This window comes from Podarcis liolepis (assembly GCF_965112155.1).
Source record: "Podarcis liolepis genome assembly, chromosome: 17".
Classification (NCBI taxonomy): domain Eukaryota; kingdom Metazoa; phylum Chordata; class Lepidosauria; order Squamata; family Lacertidae; genus Podarcis; species Podarcis liolepis.
The window spans coordinates 39577556-39598985 of NC_139571.1; the positions used below are offsets into that span (position 1 = coordinate 39577556).

Genomic DNA, 21430 nt, shown 5'->3' on the forward strand with positions numbered 1-21430 from the left:
ACCAGCAGACTCTGGAGAAATTTGCGAAAGGATGCAAAATCTTTAGGGGGGAAAACGCAAGGGGGGATCCCCCCACCCTATGAGGGCAGAATGTGCTTAGTAACTTTGTAGTGTTGATTTTTTTAGGGTGTGTGTGATGGCCTGGGATTCAGACTCAGAGGCTGAACCTGAGGAATCCCAGCCTGCACAGGAGTCCCCGCCTCCAGAACCAGCTGAGCCGGGGCTGGGGCCTGAGCCTGAAGGGTCCTCACCTGTGCTGGATCCTCAGGTGCAGGCACCAACTGAGTCTGCTCTGGCTCCTGAGGTGATGGAGGACCCATTGCCTGCAGGTGCTCCACTCTCAGCCCCGTCAGGGGAAGCTGAGGTTGCCTCTGGGTCCGGTAACCCTCCAGCCTCTCCTGAGCTGCAGAGGCTCAGGGCAGAGAGGCGGAGGGAGCTAAGTTCCCGAAGGAGGAGTGCTCGCCTCCAGGCCAGGAGAGGCGAGTCACCTGTGGACCGGGGCCGCCCTATGCCTCGGGGAAGATAAAAGCCAGCCAGCCCCAGTCCCAGGTTGCGGGAGCAACGTTGTTGGTAGCCTGTTCCTGCCTGCACCCTGTCCTGCTCTTCTGCCAGAGTTCCTGACCTCACCTGACTCCCTGCCTTGGACCCGGCTACAGCTTTGACGGACAGCCTCCATACCACACCATCAACCTCGAACTGGACTCAGACCTTGCCTCTCGGTAGCCCCCAGGACCAGCACAGGGGGGTACAGAATGGGTGAGAGAGATGTGCAAAGTCTCCCTTACAGACAACCTGGCAAATAAACTGACGTTATCAAGTTATTACACCATAGGGAACAGAGACACATTCACCTGCTTACACATAGTGATGCTAGTTATTTGTGAACTAAGCTGGAACAGTTTCTTACACACTCGAAGTGCCCCAAGGCGTACACAAGCCTTCTTGTTGCCACAAAACACAACAGGGCCAGTTTATTCAGGGCTCAACAGAAATTAGCAGTTATATTTGTCACAGACAAATTCTAATCAGATGGTCAATACTCACAAAGCAATCGATACAGAATTTCAAATCAGTGCAAAAATATACATACAATCAAAATGAAACCAAACACAAATACGTAGCAAAAATATACACAGAATCTCTCTACGAATATAGTATATACTCTGAAGACAAACTGATATTTAAATAAAAAAGAAAGAGCACACCATATAAATAATTCTTTTACAGTCATTGCGTGTCAGGACTGATCATTCAAAGGCAAGAAGAAGGGGTTTACAAGGCAGACATCTAGAAACTAGCACACAATAAAAACCCTGTTTAAGACAGAAGAACAAGTAAACAAATATGATGTGCATTCCTAGCTTCTGTTTAGGCACACAATGTGGAAACGGTTCACCTAACGGTTATAATCTTACAATTACTCTTGAGTGAATTATTAAGCACACAGATTGCAAAGAGCAAGAACTACACAATAGGCAAACTATTGCAGGTGGTAAATTTTGCATTGTGGCATAATCAGGGGTGCTTTTAAAGCTATTCACTACTAAACTTTGCTCAACTTATTTAAATGGGTCTCAAACTTTCTCACACAGTGTTTCTCAGGTTGATTTTTTAAAACCCAGGCCCACTTCTAAGCTTACCGCACTTTCAAAGCTATCTCTTTGGCTGGTGAGCACACACAACCTCTCACACATCAGGGCATGTATTCAGCCCACTGTGGGATCTGTGGACTGAGCCATTAATTCAACGCTAGCATTAGAGAAGTCCTACAGCACGGAACCTCCAGGTCTTCCATTGGAGGAAGCAGGAAGGAGGGAAGCCCAGCGGCCAGAAGATCTCTTGCAGGGTTAGCAAAGGTAGTTTGGGTGGCTGCAAAGCTCAGTCTCTGCTGCCAAGACAAAAATGTGTCTGGCTTTTCCACAGCTGGGCCTAATACCTCCCTGCAACTTTCCCCCCCATCACCGAAGAGGAAAAGGGGGTAACTCCAGAGTATGAGAACCACTGCATCTGCTACCAAAGTGAGTAAATGTTTTACAGTTCAAGATGAGCCACAGCACCGAACATATGTGCACAGCATCTATCTAGACTTCAAATACCCGACCGCACTGGAATAAAATTGATGTATTTGTAGTGTAGATGTGGCCTGAAGTTTGCAGTTCCACTAGATTATAGCTCCTATTTAGCCTTTATCGAACACAAACAAGAATGTATCTAGACATCTTCCCTTAGTTACAAAGAAATGAGCAAAACGATTTACAACGGATACTAATTTTTGCATTTAACATTTGCCAAATTAGGTTTCTCTCAGCTCATTTCTAACACATTATATATATACTGTTGCTATTATGGGAAACAGAGCAGTCATGGGCTCCAAAAGCACAAAATTGTGCCTGTCCTTTGTTTGTATAGATTTGGCCAGAATTGGTAGAAAGTGAATAAATTCTAACAAGGCCACATCTGAACAATCTGGTTTAAACAAATTATTGGAAAATTGAACAAACAGGATCATCAAGAGGTGACAAAACATGAAGAATTTGCACATTATGCTCATAGCAGTGGTCTTCAAACTGTGCTGTGGAGGTGAAACCTAAGATTCCTTGCAAGCTGATCAGAGATTCTCTTTGGTGAGATAATACACAATGGTGAACAAGCTCCCCTGAAAGACAGCTTGCCCGCCAGAATTAATTGTGCAGTGCAATTCTTTTATGGGGTGTTCTAGGGCACATTCATTATTTGTACTATACAACTCTGAAACTTTTACCAGGCTGGCCCAGTTTGAAAATCGCTGACTGAGAAGAATGAGCTCAATGCAGACATATATGGAAATTTTAAGCTAAGCAGCTGTTCCAAGTTCTCTCAACTGTAGATATGCAAGAAGGACCAAGCATGATTTACATAAAATGATTCATGCAATCCACCTCATAACACTGCGCAAAGCATTCCCTGCTGAAAAGGACCAGATTTATACAAACCAAATTTCACTTTCCGTATAGGAAATAATGCACACAGTTAGCACATGCAATCACTGTGATCGACACACATGTACTTTAGTACGTCTCTGGACCTCAACTGTCCCAGATTAGGGTTTCCAATCATGTGTGTCTTACACAGGGAAATATGCATGTGTGCTTGTCATATACAATTGCATCTACATGGGAAATTAAAATTCCCTGCTTGGAAGCCATATTTGTGTATGTAGTTTGGCATGTACTGAAATGTTACAAGAAAATGCAGCATTAAAGGGACCTATAAACATGCTTTTTATTAAGTCTGATGGGAAGGGGCAGAACCCTGAAAATAGGTTCTTAGTTGTTTACAGAATGAATATCTGAATTATCATTTACATCAACGCTACTATAATTGCATAGAAAACCTTCCTTATAAATTATCTTCAGAAAATATAAACCTTCTTAAAAATATTCTAATTCAATATTTGTGTCAACACAAACTTTTCTCATCCTGGTCTTCAAAAGAATTTTTTTTTTTTTAAACAAAAAACCGCCCACAGCTTTTGAAGGGTTCTACTTAAGATGTTGTGTCAAGAAAGGCAATTAATACCATTAACTGTCATAAGCAAGTAGACAGACAAGCCTTCCAGTGGAAGCAGTGCATCGATATGGAAGCTTACAATCAACAGTCACCATCTTGTAAACATTAAATTTGCTAACCTAACTGCATTAAATTATGCTACTGTAAGCAATGCAAAGATTCGCTTTACATTCAACGCAGAACTATAGGAAGTTAAAACCATAACGAATGCAGCACCTGTTCCAGTATAACCCAATTCACAACCTAGTCAGTCTGAAGTACATGGATTTCAGCTACACATTTTGTTGGAAGACCTCCCTAACTTAATACAGACAGACAGACAGACAGACAGAGGCTTTGCGGCTGCATGTGATCGAGAACTGGATCTAAGCAATGAGGCTGGGTTGTTTTTAAATCCCTATTTTGTTTCCTCACTCATAATCACCTCCCAAAGCTCCCCTGGGGGAGCATCAAAAGGCTTTCCCCCAACATGACCCATAGCAGCTTTGGGACAAATTTCAAGTGAGAAAACATTGCAAGCAATAACTAAACCTTCTCTAGCGCCACGCAGACCCAATTTGGGGGAGACTAGCTGCTCTGAATCTTACACAACTGTTAGAATATCTGGCTATGGATCTTTAACATAAGATGATTTTGGGATGTAGTGCTTCAGCTCAGTGTGGCTATAGATAAAGGGCAGACAGAATCGTCACAGTAATTTGTTCCCATGGAACTGAACAGGGCTAAATTTACATAAGAGGTTTGGGAATGACTTCAAGTTCTGCTCAGCTCAGGAAGAGAAAGGATCTTTGTACACATTTGACCCAATGCACAGTAGATCCAGTGTGCTGCCCCAATGTCACAAAAAGACAGAGCTCAATCTGCAAACACCCAAGCTACAAGATCTGTATACCACAAAATTGGAGAGCACAATGTGCTACAGTCCAATACACATTGAGCTGTGTGTGCACTGGTCCCAATGCAAGCGCTGAAAGCTAACACTGTCCGTTGGACAGAATGTCTGTATAGGGTTTTACTTTACAAATCTTTAACATGCAGTTTATATCTGAGGTTAAAAGTGAACTTTCAGTTAATTTATTAGTAGCCTGCTCTATTCCTCTCCTGAATCTCTGAGTGGGCAACAGGAGGGGGGGGGGAGAGAGAGGGGGTAGTTAAATAGGCATAAATGAATATACTGGAATTACAAAACTGAATTTCCTGTGGTGTACTTCAGACACGACCTCAATCCTAAAATGCACTTGTACAAAAAGGGCTTTGTATTAAGCTATACCAAATATAATGCAATTTCTCTTACAATTACAAGTGCAAAACAAAGATAGCATGTAAACAATGGATGCAGGTCCTGATTTTTTTTTAAGAGAGTATTGGCTGAAATCACTAATGCAGTTGATTTCAAAGATCCTTGCATGAAGACAGATTACAGCACTACATTTTTGTCAATGCTGACCTAAGCTTGGACATGAAGATGAGCGCTTTGTACAGTGAGAAAAGCTGCGCTAGTGGTAATAGGGGGGGGTTTTGTCCTGGAAAGTTGGACCATGCATTTACTTCATAATGTATATAATGGTACACACACACACATCGATTTTAGAATCTCCACATCTCTGCACACCTGAGTGTGGACTTGTGCATCACATACACAGACAATGTGTTAATTAGCCACAATCCTGACTCCTGACTCCAATACAGATTAAATGCTAGGTTCATGCAAACCATGGTTCGCAAATCAGAAGCATGTGCTCTCTCCTCAAAATTCTCCCCCGCTTCCTCCACTGCCTTCCTGGAGTTCACTTTGGTTGCCTTACATTTGTGTCAAACCAGCCATGGTTCCCTTGTAGACTAGAAGCTGAAATAAGCTTGCAAACCAGGATTACCTCTGTGTTTACTGTGCACCATCACAAACCATGGTTATGCAAAGCCATAGTTAATGCAAGGAAGAGGGAGGAACTGCAAGTTTCTGCAACCCATGCTTTGCAGGGAGCTAATGGGACATCTGCTCCAGGCCAGAGTCAGGTGAGAAACAGGCATGAAAATAATAGTGGTGCAGCCTACTATTAGGAAAAATTGGTCCCCATGACAAATCACACCATCACAACTGGAAGCTTCAATGGTTTCAGGAGAAATGATAGAAACTGGCAGGAAATCCATTCCATCTCCAAAAAGACCCTAAATATCTCCCTGGTTTCAAAATTAATTTTCCATGGGCTGTTGTTAGAAAACCATCATTAATCTTTGGATCCCTGTCCATTACCTTCCAAAAAGCCATGGTCTACAAATAGAGAAAGGCTTACAGACCAACTATTGCTGAAATAGTCCCGTGAACGTACTCAATTACAATATTATTAGGATGACATGTCACTTGGATTAAATATATGTGAGGAATGCAGTAAAAATGCAGTGGATAAGATTACATTCTGGGAAGAGCACTCTTTGCTGTGCCCGATGAGCTGTCTCACAATACATCTCCCCCAGACCCCTAATGAGACATTGTTCCTTAGTTCACATGAAGTGGAGAAACTGAAATGAAAACAACAAGTTCTAGTTCCCAAACACAAAAACCAGATGCACAAGTACTGCTTGGTGTGTCAGCTTTAGCTTGTTCTGGGGCACATAGTTGACATATGAAGGGTTGAGTTGGACCAAAGACAAAACAAGCTGCCACTTGACTTCAAAGTAATCTCTCTTGGGTTGGACTTAAGACTTTGTGATGGAGATGTACTTCTCCTAGTGCACAACTTTACTCTAGCCAAGCAGCTGTGCAAACCAGTGCTAAATTGCACAATATTTGTGCATGACAAGAACCAGTCACTTGCTGCAGCTACTTTCTGCCAACAAATTCATAGCATGCTACTGCCATTTATATCACAATCTAAGGGATTTATTTGGGGAAACATACACTCTTCATAAATAGCATATTGCACTGTGCTATTTCACTAATGAGCAGTGAAAATCAAAAATATGATAAACCAAGGTAGGAACAGTTTATGCTTTCAGGGAGAAACTATAAATAACTAAATACAGAGCTTGGTAACAAAAGAGGTACTGTGAGATAGCTCAAGGCTTTGAGCATATTCAGTGAAATTTGATGGTCTCTCCCCAGCCATATGACAAACTGCATCATCCGAAATGAAACTCCCTTTAGTCTTAAAAGCGGTATTTCATGGGGGTAGTTGCCATTCAAGAAAAATAAGCCCCCTTGAATACTTCTATTCTACCTGCACAATATTTTATACCTAGAAGGATTGAACAAGATGAAAAGGTCTTAAATGTCTATTCACATTCATCTGTGTATCAAAGCTCAGAGTTTTTGCAAGGAAAGTGCCTGCCAATGTTACAAGAAGGTCTACAAAATATGCAGCATTCCCCAGCTGAACTCTGGTCGGTGTGGAAGTACGTTTAAACTACAACGTGCTCTAACAATCTGGAAGACAAATAACATGTAACAAAGAAGCCACAGTGTTTTGTTTTGTTTTTGCTGTGCGGCGCACAGTGCATGAAGAGAGCCTTTGTGTAAACATAGTGCAAATCAGAAATGGACCCACAAGCAACACTGGAAGCTTTGTGCAGATAAAGCACTGGCAATGCGTGGAGTCTCACTGGGTGGGTCCAGTCCCGACGCCACCCTTCTCCCAGGAGACTCTTGCAGCGGTGACTGCCGCGTCAAAATGACACTGCTCCAGCAGACATTCCTGTTGTGTAGGAAGAGTTGTTCTGCAGCAATTACGCATGCAATGAGACAGCTGCTCCCGGGAATACCTGCTGCAAACCAGAGCAACTTGCAGTTCCTTTAGGTTGCAAAGTGTCCCAGGCATGAATGCCTGGTGGAGCGGGAAAGGAGTTGCTCACTTTTACTGCTTTTCTGATGCTGTGCATGCCACCGTTTTCAAAAAAGCCATAGTTGTGCACAAAAGCTTGATATGTTCTCATTAACTACATACGAAATGGGGTATTAGAATAGATGACGAGTGCAGTACTGCGGCTACCACAGCCCTCTCAGGTTGCTTCCAGATGGACAAAGGCAGCCTAAGAATATTTGTTGCAAAAGCATCTGAAAGACGCAATGTTGCATCTATAGGATTTTGACCCTGTTTGAGAGTACTGCTACTGCTTCTGCATTCAGGAGTAATGATATTCTCTCCATAATTAAATACAGCTTGTATTGGTATTATCAGAAACAATGCTAAAGTCACCAGCTATCTTGCTTGATCTTCCTTCTGCGATTAGCATCCACAGAAAGATACTATCTTCATTTGGACACAATGAAAAACTATGATTTATCTCCTCGTATCCATGCAGTGGCTGATCCCTGAAATGATAAATGATGGTTTTATCATTACAGGAATGAAGTGTAGCATAGTTGAGAGAAGATCGGAAGCCTTTACTTCCATTTTGGATTAACTAGTTTCACATCATGCCTAAGCTCTAAACGGTGGTCACTTTCAACTACGGTTTACTGAAACATGCCAGCTTCATAACTCATAAACCATAGTTTGTCCAGGTTCAGATATAACAACAAGTCACAATTAATCAAAACTGAAGTAGAAGCTTCTAATCTCCTCATGATAATACTGGAGAAGGAAGTGGGGGAGAGTGCAAGTCTGAGACTTGATGCAGCTTGTTCACGTAACCACAAACCATAGCTTAGCCTTATGTCTGAACGGAGTCTGCATTAACTTTTCCTTGTATGGTCAATATATTTATAGAGCGGGGAATGATTCCCTAGTTATAAGCAAGGACCTTTCTATGTAGCATTTTTATCTGCACAATCAGTACAGCCACATCTAGATCTAGTCACATAAGACACACTTTAAAGACAAACAAACATGTAGACCAGTTCATCAATAGAGAAGAAACTAAGGCATATTTCAACTTAGTGTATCAATACTTAACATAAATGAATGCTGATTTGTTTACTAAATTGTGCCATATTTACTGATTATTGGTTTGCCATTCATAGTCTCTTTGTATGTTAAAATAATTTAGGGAACAAAATTAGAATAATAATTTAGGGAATGAAATTAGAATTTAGGGAATGAAGTAAGAAAAATCTCAATATAGGGACCTGAACTATAAAAAAGAAACATACACACAGAGAGAGAGAAAGAGAGAGAGAGAGAGAGAGAGAGAGAGAGAGAGAGAGAGAGAGAGAGAAATGGAGAAAACCAGAAGCTTGTAGTGTATAGAAAAAGATTGTGCAGTATAAAAATAGATAAAATTATATTAGGTTTTTAGGGTTCACTGGCCATGTTCACACATTAAGCCATCGTTTACCACTATGCATACATGTAGGAAGGAGCCACAAGAGTTATTGTGCTTCCTCTTCTCCCAAAACACCAGAAGAAGAACTTCACCAGAGTTTAGTTTTCCTTTTCCTGAATGTCAGCCAGTCTTGCCTTTCTGGACAAGGGATTGTGGCTTAAAACAAAACTGGTTCATATAACAAGCAGAATCATGGTTTGCAGCTGGCTAGGTTTGAAACTGAGAACCGCAATCCCTGGTCTGGATGATAAGACGTTGTTTACCATTACATGTACAGCCATTGAGTAGTGTGGAAGTGTTCATGCAGGCAAATAAAAAAGTAGCTAAATATCCGAGGCACAATCCATAAAGAGCTATGCATGCAGGAGGTGATCCCCATTGCATTCAGCCAAGCCTGCCAGCTCTCTGCTGAGTGCATCTTTCCAATCAAGGGAGTGTTGAGTAATTTGTGCATTGCAGACTTGGGAAGGAGCTGCTGGATCTTTTTTATATGCAGTTTGGAAGACCCTCCTTTAACTGGAATCTGCCAGGAACGTTGTAGTGAACCTTGGCACGGTGGCAGCACACCTAGTGCAGCGGAAAATGGGGTTGTGCCGCTGGAATGATATCCATTTGCTCCCAATCCTACTTAAAGCATTATTGCACAAGTAATCAGCAACATCACAAAAGTGACAATTTTATCCCTTCACCATGTTTCCCTCTTGGGGAACGCCGGGGTAGCTTTAAAACTCTTTAAGTAGGTTTGAGGTGTTTTTTTAAGGGTTAAAAACTTATTTTATAAAAATAAGTGACTCCCAGGGAGAATAAGGCTAGGAAAACGTAGTATATAAAGAGCACGGCATAATGGGATCTCTGCTCTATTGGCTACGGGCGTGAAGCAAAAACTGGTTAATGGTTTATGGAAAGGCTACCTAATGCGAACTTCTCCGACCAACATGAGATGCATAAACTAAATCTCATGTCGGCTACAGGGTAGGCACTGTACAACAAACATGGAAATATAATTACAACAGGCTCTTGTGCAACCAATTCTTAACTTGGAACTGTACAAATACAGTTTTACAACAGGCAGATCCACCTCATCTATAGTAGGTGTGCTGCATTTGTTCTGTGGATATCATTTTCCATCAGCGTCCCACTTCATTGACCATCATGCTCTCAGATCTTGAGTCCTTTAAATTTCCTGATTTTTTCTGTTTCTGTTTCGATTTCTTTAACATGTGAACCTGTAAGAAATATGTTAAAAACAATCACCACAACACAACCTTTCTTGAAATACATCCTTATTCGAAAGAATTTTTTCTTAATGTCAACAAGCAGCTTTACACCCCATTTTCTTCTTTCCCATCTACAGGTATTGGTAAAATACATTAACAAAAGGCTGCTAGAGTAGACTAGAGTTGAGATTTAAAGGTGGGCATTTAATTGACATGGACTCTTTCAACATTTCAGAGCGTACATGCTAAGAAAACACCCCCATAGCACAGATGTTACTTATTTTTAATCCATCCATCTTTCTCAAGAGATAACGCAGTGCACCTTGGTGAACTGGATCTGGGCTGTGGGTTAGCCAGCCCTACCTTAGACATTGCCTATTTTGGATGCAACATCAATTCTACAAGCTGAAATGTGCAAGAGCATTATGCTTGCACCAGTCAGCCCTTTCTGGCAGGCTAACAATAAAAACTTCCTGGGTAAATTAACTTAATGGAAAATTGTAATGGCCAGAATTGGAAGAAACCACAATTTAAAACCATGCCTGAAATTAGTTTTGGATCCTGGTTTGTTCCGATTCTGGTTCAGATGTAATAGGAAACTATGGTAAATTAAGCCAGGAAGACTTCCGTCACAGCATGCCAAGAAGGTAGGGAGGGAGAATGGGGCTGCAGGCACAAAGCTCATGCAGCTTAACAAGCCAACATGGATTATGTCTGAGCTGGAATGATCTGAAAGATTGTTCTGAATATTTATGGTCCATAGTAGGGTGGTCCAATGCATGACCCAAGTACAGCAACATTTGACACAAACACACCCAACCCTTGTGAAACCTTCCAAAAGCCAACTAAGTGAGGCACTGGGCTTTAGAAAGGAAGTGTGAGGGTTGTGACGGGGTCCTAGAGTCCGTGTCTCCTTCCCAAAGCCTAGTTAGCGTTTTCCCAGCTTTGGGAAGGAGGTGGGAGGGCTGTACGTTAAAGGGACCCCTGACCATTAGGTCCAGTCGTGGCCGACTCTGGGGTTGCGGCGCTCATCTTGCTTTATTGGCCGAGGGAGCCGACGTACAGCTTCCGGGTCATGTGGCCAGCATGACTAAGCCGCTTCTGGCGAACCAGAGCAGCACACAGAAACGCTGTTTACCTTCCCGCCAGAGCGGTACCTATTTATCTACTTGCCCTTGATGTGCTTTCGAACTGCTAGGTTGGCAGGAGCAGGGACCGAGCAACGGGAGCTCACCCCGTTGCGGGGATTCGGACCACCAACCTTGTGATCGGCAATTCCCAGTCTCTGTAGTTTAACCCACAGAGCCACTCGTGTCCCGGGAGGGCTGTAGGACCCTGCTAAAGTCTTGCGCCTCCTCCTTAAAGCCCAGCACCTTGCTTAGCCAGCTTTGGGAAGGCAGTGCAAAGGTTTTAGGGGGGGACAAATATTAGCCTCCCTCACTCCCCACTTGGCAAGGCATTGTGCAGCCCACTTGGTATGAAAAGTTGGGCTGCCCTGGTCTATATGTATAGGGTGTATGCATTTTAATGCCTTATCTCTATAACATTCCCAACACAAAATGTTTATCAATACCTTTGGTCCTGCTGTAGAAATAATGATCTGGCCCGGTGGCTGGATCCAGGGCTCTCCATCAACTTGTACTGGGATTGGCTTCAGAAGCGTCAAGCGGAAGTAGGAGCCCTGGGCTATTCGGATGCCTGAACGTAGACCCCCCTGGACTTGACCCTATGTAAAACAATCAGAACGGTCCTTTCAAAATCAAATATGAATGTAAAGAGAAACCACAAACTTGTTTTACAAGGTAAAGTATTTATCAAACTTATAGCACGAGTGTACTAGATATTTAGGAAATCTTTCCTAAAATTTTCTTCACATTAAACACTCCCAGAATTGTGACCAGAGAATGTATTTATTGGGGGGGGGGGGGAATGGTAAGAGAATACAGTGGAACCTTGGTTCTCAAACAGCTTAGTTGATGAACAAATCGGCTCCCGAATGCCGAAAACCCGGAAGTAAGTGTTCCAGGTTTAGAATGCTTTCTGGAAGCCAAACATCTGATGTGGCTGTTGGCTATTGTTTCCAGGGCACCTGCGCCAATCAGCAGCCATGCCTTGGTTTTCAAACATTTCAGGAGTTGAACGGACTTCTGGAATGGATTAAGTTTGAGAACCAAGGTTGCACTGTACTTTGATCACCAATACAGTTTATTTTTACAACCTCTCATTAGATATCAATTTAAATTTCTTTTATGACTTAAGGCATCCTATGTCAAGTCAAACGGGGTGAAAATATTCTTACGATTGGCATCACATTGCCTTTATGAGTCAAAGGAAGATATTTTTAGACATAAGGTGCTAATGGTTCTGTTTGATTTAGCCAAATGCAATGACGTTTAACACTAGACTTACCATGTGAACAACTCCAGTGACACCAACTACTTCTAGTAAGCCATCGTCAATTCTTGGTTTTTCAAACCGATTATCGTTATCAGACCCCCAAAGATCGGCACCAGAACCCCAGCTGGACATAATACAAAATAACTGCAAGTTACAAATTTTTCAAAAGCAAGTACCTTGTTCTTTAATCAGTGCAGCATAATATCCTCCTACAGAAAATTATTTTATAACATAACATAAAATAATTACATGAATATGTTCCCAAACCAGCAACCTTCAGGCTTCTAGTTCATACTTCTTACAGAAGCAATGACAGCAGAAGTATGAGGCCCATGTCTTCTACTGTCCAGAAGTGCAAAGAGCCACTTGTGCTTCTTTTGTTGACTCTTCTTAAGTGGCCCTGTGAGCTGCCCTGACCCATAGCATTAAAAAGCTGGAGAGAGGGTGCAGGAAAGGAGATGCACCCACTGAAGTGAATGGAGCTGGGGATGGGAAACTCCTTCAACAACAGGGTGCCATCCAGATGTTGCTCCATCCACCCCAGCTTGAAGGACCAGTGGTCTGGGATGATGAGCGCTGCAGTCCAATAACATCTGGAAGGGACCACTTTGAACCTCTAAGGCGGGGGAGCAAAAAGAGTCCATTCCCATTCTCAATTAATCATTAATATATTCACTAAACTTATTTTTCCTTCAGAAGCCATACTTGTGCCCTCAAACCACCTCCCAGGTAGGCTTCTCATTGCTTGTCAACATCAAAACACTCATGTGATGCTTTTTAGTTCTGTGTTGTTAAAATCCATAACACACTGAAACAGAATGGTTGCAATTTGACCACAAGGAGGCAAAAGATGTGACAGGCATAGTACTCATTTGGCTGTGTAAAATGCAAATATGTCCTCTCAAGTATGTATTTTACTTTTGGTAGTGGCAGATAAAGCTGGAGTTGTGTTCAAACTACAACTTTGTTAAGCATGGAGTTAAAGGAACCATAACCAGCTGTGAACATAGCCCTTCTGTCTAGGAGTAATGATTTGTCCAGAGAGATTTTCATATCGCCATCGGGGCCAGAGATCTACAAGGCACTCTGATTATCAGGAAAGTCACCAACCTCCTGGCAGACTCTGTGCTTTTGACTTAATGACCAGCAGAGGGCACTTTAGGATACTTCAGAAGACAGCACAAGTTACTAAACAAAGTGGAGGTGAGAATTTAACCTTACACTAACTACAAATACTTTATGCTAATCTAGTAACACTTTAAAGGTTCTGCCATGAAGATATATAAATAAGAAGAGAACGGATATCATGATAAACCCTAACTCCACCAGCAAGCATAATGTATCAGCTAGTCTATCAAGCTGCTTAGCTAGAATGGAGATTTTCTAGTTAGAGAGGCATATACTATCTAGACATGATATACGGACCTTAAGAGATGTGCTATCATTATACAATTTATTTGGAGGGGAATATGACTGTGTAAGAAACTAGCCCTGCAGTTTAGGTTGAGTCAGAATACCAGGCCCATAATACATTATCTTTTAATTTACTGAGAAACGTTAGAAAGAAAACAAACATTTCTTATATAAAGAAAATGTATGGATTATTTTTTTTAAATCATCATCAAAACCTTCTTCCAATTCTCCTTTAAAAATTATTATGCATTTGCATCTGACCACTCTTTGAACAGATGCTGATATATCTAAGGTTTGTCTGGGTCTATTTCATCAAGAACGTTAGTAGCACTGGTTTTGTTCAATTCATTTGTGCTGTAACTCTATATTTAAAGGAATAAGAACATAGTGATGTAGCCCATGTTTTGCACTTAGGAGGCTGCTGGCATCTCTAGTTTGAAGGGGGGAGGGAAAGAATTTGGAAAACAATGAAAAGCTGTTGCCAACTGGAACAAATGATTACTGACCTAGGAGAATCAATGGTATGACTCAATATAAGGCAGCTCTTCAAACCATCACAAGCTGAATGGACAAAGGCAGAAGAGAGAATGAACAAAGCAGCCCAGACTCTCTGTGTTAACGTGTGTCTTTACACATTTCTGAAATGGACTACACTTTATCAAAATAGTTGCCTCTCTTCAAATCAATGTATTTCAACTCTGCAAACAGTTCTTGCTGACACATGACCCATTGTGATATACTTTCAGTGTAAGTGAAGCTGAAGCTAAATGGAGGAATCCTATTGAAGAGATTTTGGCTATTAAAATGCAGAACAGGGTGCAACCATAACAGCAGGATTCTTTTCCTCCAAAAGACAAGAACTCTGACAAAACCGCATGCACAGACATATGTATGGTTTCTACCTGGGAATATTAATGAAAATAAGGCCTTCAATATTTGGAAGCTCAACTTCATGCTGGTCCACTTGAAGCTTGATTTCTTTATGAAGATTTCTTGTGTGGCTCATTTTCTGCAATCCAACTTTTACATAGACACCTTTGTTGTGAAACCTAGAAAAAGAAAGTCTTCATTCAACACAAACAGAACGCTTCATACTGCATCACTGGTTTTGCTTTCCTTGCTGATAAAAAAATTGAAGATGAAAATGTATTCAGGGAGACTCATTTTTTTCTTTTTAAGGTAAGAAAATACTCAGGTGCAGAATATAGCTAAAACACAAGCTAAAACACATACACAAAAAGGTTGAACAACATGTACAACTACACACTACAGCTCCCAAGAATGGAACAATTCAAAACAAACCACTGATCTTCCCTGGTAGCCTGCTGTTTCATAGCATAACCTGGCTAAATACACCCTTAAATGGAAATATCAGGAAATTGAACTCAGAGTGAAAAAAACAGTTTGATCCTATGAATATTTACTAGGGAGCTATGTTGAAAGTAGTGTTTATGTAATATTTGTGCTTACTTACAAATCTACAATTTAAGCATAGGTGGAGGTACACCTTGTATCACTCTTACAAACAACAATTCCACTGCCCCGTCAGATCTCCAGAACCCCAAATAGTGCCTACCTTTCTTCAGCTCCCAGTTCATCCATCTCTCCCTTGCCCCCCTCTAAAACTCACTCAAACTAGTTTCTTTGTTCCTGTACACACCCAAACCTAGTTTCCCATTATTTATCCTTAGTGGGGATGATGAGAGGAATGCTTCCTAAGGAGATTCCTAGCCTTTCAAGGCCATATACCCATAAATTCCCTAACAAAGGATGTAACTGGCAGCTTGGCTTCTGATCATTAAGGAATACTGAATAGTCAGAACACCCTAAACTGTGCTCCAAACTTCCAGGCAAGTCCACAACATTCTAATTCATCTTAAAACACACGGATTTTGCAGTGATGGGTTAAGCTGAGGCCGATTAATTATGGTTTGCAGTTGTGAAAGAAAGAAGCTCTTCAGAACAGTCATGTAAACAGATCTTGCTAGTGGTTTAAATCAGATAGGGAAAACCACATTACATATCCTGCCTACATGGTTCCAATTCACAGAGAGGGTGTGGCAGGAAGCCACAAAAAAGTGCTCCCACACCCACCTGTTTCATATTGATGCAAGTGCAAATAAGGCTTTGCCTACACAATGGGACAATTCCAAGCTAATGTCCATTTATTGATGTACCTGATACCCCAGGGGAAAGTAAATATATATATTTAAAAGTAAATATATATATATCTATATATATATAGGGATTATATATACAGGCCAAAAATGTTACAGCAAGAACAAAATAATCTTAGGCAGTGTCAAAGACATAAGCATCCATGTTTTTCTCTGTGAATATGAATGAGAAAGTTTTATCCATTTGCACAAGAACAGGGCCCACATACCTGCTATTGAATTTGTCTGGCTCCTCTTCCCTGGCATGATGAAAACCTAGGCTCAGCTCTGCATCAATTCCAAGGCCACAGTAATTGTTCATTTGCACAATCTAATAAAATAGGAAAAGTAAAATTTTACAACCTAGTCCAGAATTTTTAATTTCCAACAAGCAGAACGGAACATTCACATCACAACCCCTTCAACTAGAGGCAACGGCCGATTCACGCACATCCACTGACACCCAACAACACACACACACACGCATCACGGCAACCCAGGAGCGGCCAGAAAAGGGGGCGTAACAGGGGCGGGGCGATAACAAAATAAACACGAGGAAAATACCTTCGGGGGCTCAGGCTCTAACACACCATTTTCTGCGCTCTCAATAGCCTCTTGAGCATCTAAAAGGATGGTCCAGCGATCCATAAGGACATCATCAGCTTCATCTACAGATATCAGAATGGAGTATGGATCTTCGCCACTATATCCAGCACCCCAGCGGAGCACCCTCCCCAAGTCATTACCTGTTTTTAAAAGGGACAAGTTTTTGTTAACAACCTATATGAAAGCAAAAGCCCTCACTCCAAAACAGATCATGGCTACTACCTACTTCTGTGCCACATTTTTCTTTTAATGCAACCTGCAAATTTACAATGCTTTAAACTTTTTGTTGCACTTGACCTCATCATTAACAAATATTCTGCTTGCCAGAACAGCAAACCAGAATATTTTCAGGGGTGGAGGGAACCTGTGAAGTCATGAGTGCAAATAACAATTTCGCATTGTTGTTCCTGAAATCCAGTTTCAGACTCACCTGTTCCCAAAGGTAAAATAGCCACAGACGGCTCTGAACAGGCAAGCTTGTGTCTGATCTCTTCCAAGGCGCCAAGAACCCAACCAACAGTGCCATCGCCACCACACACCAGTATTCGGAAACATGGAATTTGAGAGAATGTGTGAAACCTTCAATATAAAAAGCAAAACACAAGTGAGAACAACTTATTTGAAGGAATGCTATTAAATTCAAACACACATTCAGGTCTCTAATTATTTAGTGGATATAGGGTTGTAGCCTAAATCTCAAAAATATGTGTTTCATGTGATCCAAAGTTCCCTTCCAACAAGTTGTGCAGTTCTTTGAATGCAGGACCACATGTTTATATCCAGAGTATTATGGGACTTACCAAGTGGTTTCCAAATGTACAGTGGTGCCCCGCAAGACGAATGCCTTGCAAGATGGAAAACTCACTAGACGAAAGAGTTTTCCGTTTTGGAGGTGCTTCGCAAAATGAATTTCCTATGGGCTTGCTTCGCAAGACGACAATGCCTTGCGAGTTCCTGCGGGGTTTTTTCCTCCCCCCTTTTTCTAAGCCGCTTATCAGCTGATCCAATCAGCAGATAAGTCGCTAAAAGCCGCTAATAGCACTAATCCGCTAATCCGTCAATGGGCTTGCTTTGCAAGACGAAAAAACCGCTAGATGAAGAGAATCACAGAACGGATTCTTTTTGTCTTGCGAGGCACCACTGTATATGAAATATGCCTAGCTAGACTAATGCTAAAAAGAGAGAGTGAAAAAGACTCCAACTACTAGTACAACAAAGAACCACTGGTAGCAATTTTAACTGATTTTTTTAGATAAAAAAAGCATTATACACATTTATTTCAACACTTGGAAGGTTAGCCCCCCCAAGGAGGCTTTCATATAAACAATCCCATAGAAATAATAAAAGTGGCCACTGCTACCTTAAGACTGAAAGCTGTAGCAAACAGCAAAAGGCAAATAGATTGACTCTTTAAGTCAGATAATAACAGTTCACTCTAATTTTCAATAAAAGACAAGAAAGATCATTAGACTTTGCAGTTTTCACTCTCAGTTCACACTTGGGACATCACTGTACAAACAAATGAGCTTCTGTTGCATTTGTTTAACTGCTGCCAAATGCCAGATGTAAAAATAGAAATGCTATTTATTAAGCCCACCCCTACAGTTCTGTTAGCTGACAGTAAAAGCTGTTGGAAATGGTGAAAAGGTTTATTATTTGACACGAGGGTTATACATAATGCCACTGAGTCTTTTGGCATTGACAGTGATCATCCTCAGCTGTACTACCACTCACACTGCAGCTGTGCCCAGTTTCCACAATGCAAAGCTTTTGGAACTAATGGCCGGGGTCCAAAGACCTGGACAAGAAGTCCTGCACATCCATGAGGCTTTGGATTGGCAATCTGCAAACAGGAGCTCTACACCACTACTAAAGCATGGGGTTTCAGAAATTATTTATGACGTAGAATAGCAGCTATGTTCAAAGAAAAAATGAAACCCCTAACAAATCCCAGTAGACAGCTGCTAAGATCTTGGAAGAACCGTAAACAGTTTTTCAAAACCCAACCCTTGTGTTTGTTTGCTGGCCAATGTTGAAAGCAAGTATGCCTTTATGACGACATTGTGAGAAAACAGTTTTAAGTAAAAATGAACTATGGGTTGGATTCAGCTGAACAGTTGCACTAGCAGGAACTAAATTAGACTTTCTCTCCCTCTCCTCTAGAGCTGGGTGATACATCATCCAAAATCGGTATGAAGTCCATATTGTGATATCAGTTTCACAATTTTTGACCTGGCAATACATCACAAATCATGGTGTGTGTGTGTGTGTGTGTGTGTGTGTGTGTGTGTGTCTGAACTATCAAAAATCACTATGTGGGCGGAAACCATGAAGCCAGCCAATGCCTCTACATAGCTCCATCCTTATTTCAGACATCGTGCTGTATCAGTATCTCATGGTGTTTAGCTGATGCTATATCAATGTTGAAAACCAGGTATCGCCCAGCCCTACTCTCCTCCCACTGTGCATGCCCCACCCCAAATCAGTTCTGGGAGGTTGGGAGAACCTCCACATCCCTGCATGGGGGGAGGAGAGAGCAGACATTTCTACCTGGCAAGGAGAAATACTTGTGCTGATGGCACGGTTGTAATAGTGCAATGTTGAATTGCACCCAAAGCACAAATTCTTAAACCAGCTCTATCACACACAATGCCATATCATGGAAGGGGTTTCAAGGAGGGGAAACGGTGAGGTGGGAAATGGGTACAGCAGTTTGATTGGGAAGAAAAGGTTACTGGTTTCATTCATTGTATATACACCCAATTCTTTCTCCAAGGACCTTACATGTCGCTCTCAGATAGTCTCCTCACCTAAGCATTGTTGAGGATCAAGCAGCTTAGTTTCAGCAGCTGAACTGTATAATTTTCTTTCGAGACTGGGAAGTGGAAGAATGAAAGCAAGGAGCCCAACACATAATAATAATAATAATAATAATTATTATTATTATTATTATTATTATTATTATTATTATTATTATTATTATTATGTGTTGGGCTCCTTGCTTTCATTCTTCCACTTCCCAGTCTCGAAAGAAAATTATACATAATAATAATACATTAATAGAGATATCTGAATTGGGCAAATCCTAATAATTACCCAGGCAGTGGTCCTCCATTTGTTAGTTCAAAGACTTGATGAGGATTTAACAGTTTTCTAAAACTGTAGAGCAAAGCCCGGCCTTTAAGTCCTCCACTCTTTGGATTCACAAATACAAGCAATGGGCAGCAGTTCTGAGGAAGGTTGGTTTGCTAGAAGAGGGGGAAAGTAGTGGTTAAACAACGCTGCACATGTACTCAAACAGACACCATAAACATAAAACATAAAACATGGGCTTCTAAGAGGCTCAGGGCACTATCTACTTTACCTCATTCTCAGTTTTAGGTTTTTTCACTGCAGCATTAAAAAAAAAACAATTTTAAGAATTACAGGGGTGTTTTTGCCCCTCTTTTTTGTACACGCAAGCAATGCAGGAGCTCAGCACTTAAGGCTAAATAAGGAACTCAACCATTTCCTACAATATAAATGATGCAAATTCTGTACTTTTGGGAAGTAATATGTACACAGGTGGTGAACTATAATTTAGCTCTTCTACACATTTATTTATTACATGTATATACTGCTCTTCATCTGAGGACCACAAGGCGGTTTACAGTATAAAAACACAAAAATACATAACACAATAAAAACCAAACAATACTCCTCCAGTTTAAAAGGCTATAGAAGAGGACTGTTTTTGCTTGGCGCCTGAAGATATGTAATCAAGACTCCAGGCAAGCCTCCCTGGGGAGAGCATCCCACAAACACATTAACAAGCAACAGCTATACAGCTGATTTATTATGTCTGAAGTGGTTCAGCAGCTTACAACTAACTTGCAAACCATGAAGATCTTGTAAGATAATCAGGTGGTGGCATATCTAACAGCGCCCACTAAGAGGGCAGCACCATACTTCAACTGAAACTGCAACCATCATGTTTTCTGTTTGAAGTAGAAGCAATATGTTTGCTTCTTTAAATACCGTATTTTTCGCTCTATAAGACGCTAGACCGTAAGACGCACCCAGTTTTTGGATGAGGATTAACAAGAAAAAATATATTCTGAATCCCAGAAGCCAGAACAGCAAGAGGGATCGCTGCGCAGCGAAAGCAGGGATCCCTTTTACTGTTCTGGCTTCTGGGATAGCTGCGCAGCCTGCATTCGCTCCATAAGATGCACACACATTTCCCCTTACTTTTTAGGAGGGAAAAAGTGAGTCTTATAGAGCAAAAAATACGGTATATCCCTGGGATGAATGGTGGGGGTGGGGCTTCGGCATGTGTACACAACTTGTTTAAAAAGATATGTATATGCTGTTCCTACTGCACCCACTTGCTCCAAACAAGACTTAGCCTACCCACACCAATAATGTTTTCTTACATAAAATGCGGTGCCACTCTGAGTTCATGACAGAGGCAAGATTGCAACAATCCTCAATTTATAATTGGAATTGAGGATAAGGTACTGATTGTTTCAGGCAGCTGCTAAAACACATGGACAGCTTGCTTCTATCTCTGTAGGCAACTGGTAATCATACCAGCAATGGAAGAAAGCAACTTTTGTTAGCTTAGGCAAATAAGAGCTGGCAGCTACAGAGAGAGATCTATTCTGCATAGAATGAATGACCTAACACAACCAAACCCAGATCTCTTTGTGCCTACAGATCAACAATGGCAGGATACATCATGAGACGTATCAGACATCACACCATGGTTCGCACTAACCACAATTTGGAACTGAAAAAATGCTGAGCTGCTGACCACATTGGCAAACTATGTTTTAGAACAGGTTCTCTGCT

General features: G+C 41.4%; 1 protein-coding gene across 2 annotated transcripts in view; it reads right to left on the bottom strand.

The window, feature by feature from the left end:
- Positions 1–939: 939 nt before the first annotated feature.
- Positions 940–21430, bottom strand: part of DGKQ (diacylglycerol kinase theta) — an 87439-nt gene continuing 66948 nt past the window's right edge. Inside the window, exons 16-24 of one of the 2 annotated variants that reach the window (XR_014520548.1) lie at positions 19694–19845; positions 17028–17176; positions 16556–16737; positions 16222–16322; positions 14738–14884; positions 12435–12546; positions 11599–11751; positions 5961–10034; positions 940–5530 (exon numbers count right to left, since the gene is read on the bottom strand). Coding sequence is in view for 1 of the 2 variants with exons in the window: in XM_083481690.1 (XP_083337816.1) it covers positions 9936–10034; positions 11599–11751; positions 12435–12546; positions 14738–14884; positions 16222–16322; positions 16556–16737; positions 17028–17176; positions 19694–19845 (1095 nt within the window). In the remaining variant the exon portion in view is untranslated. Of the gene's footprint in view, positions 10035–11598; positions 11752–12434; positions 12547–14737; positions 14885–16221; positions 16323–16555; positions 16738–17027; positions 17177–19693; positions 19846–21430 lie in introns of both variants that reach the window. The other variant, XM_083481690.1, reaches the window with a different exon arrangement.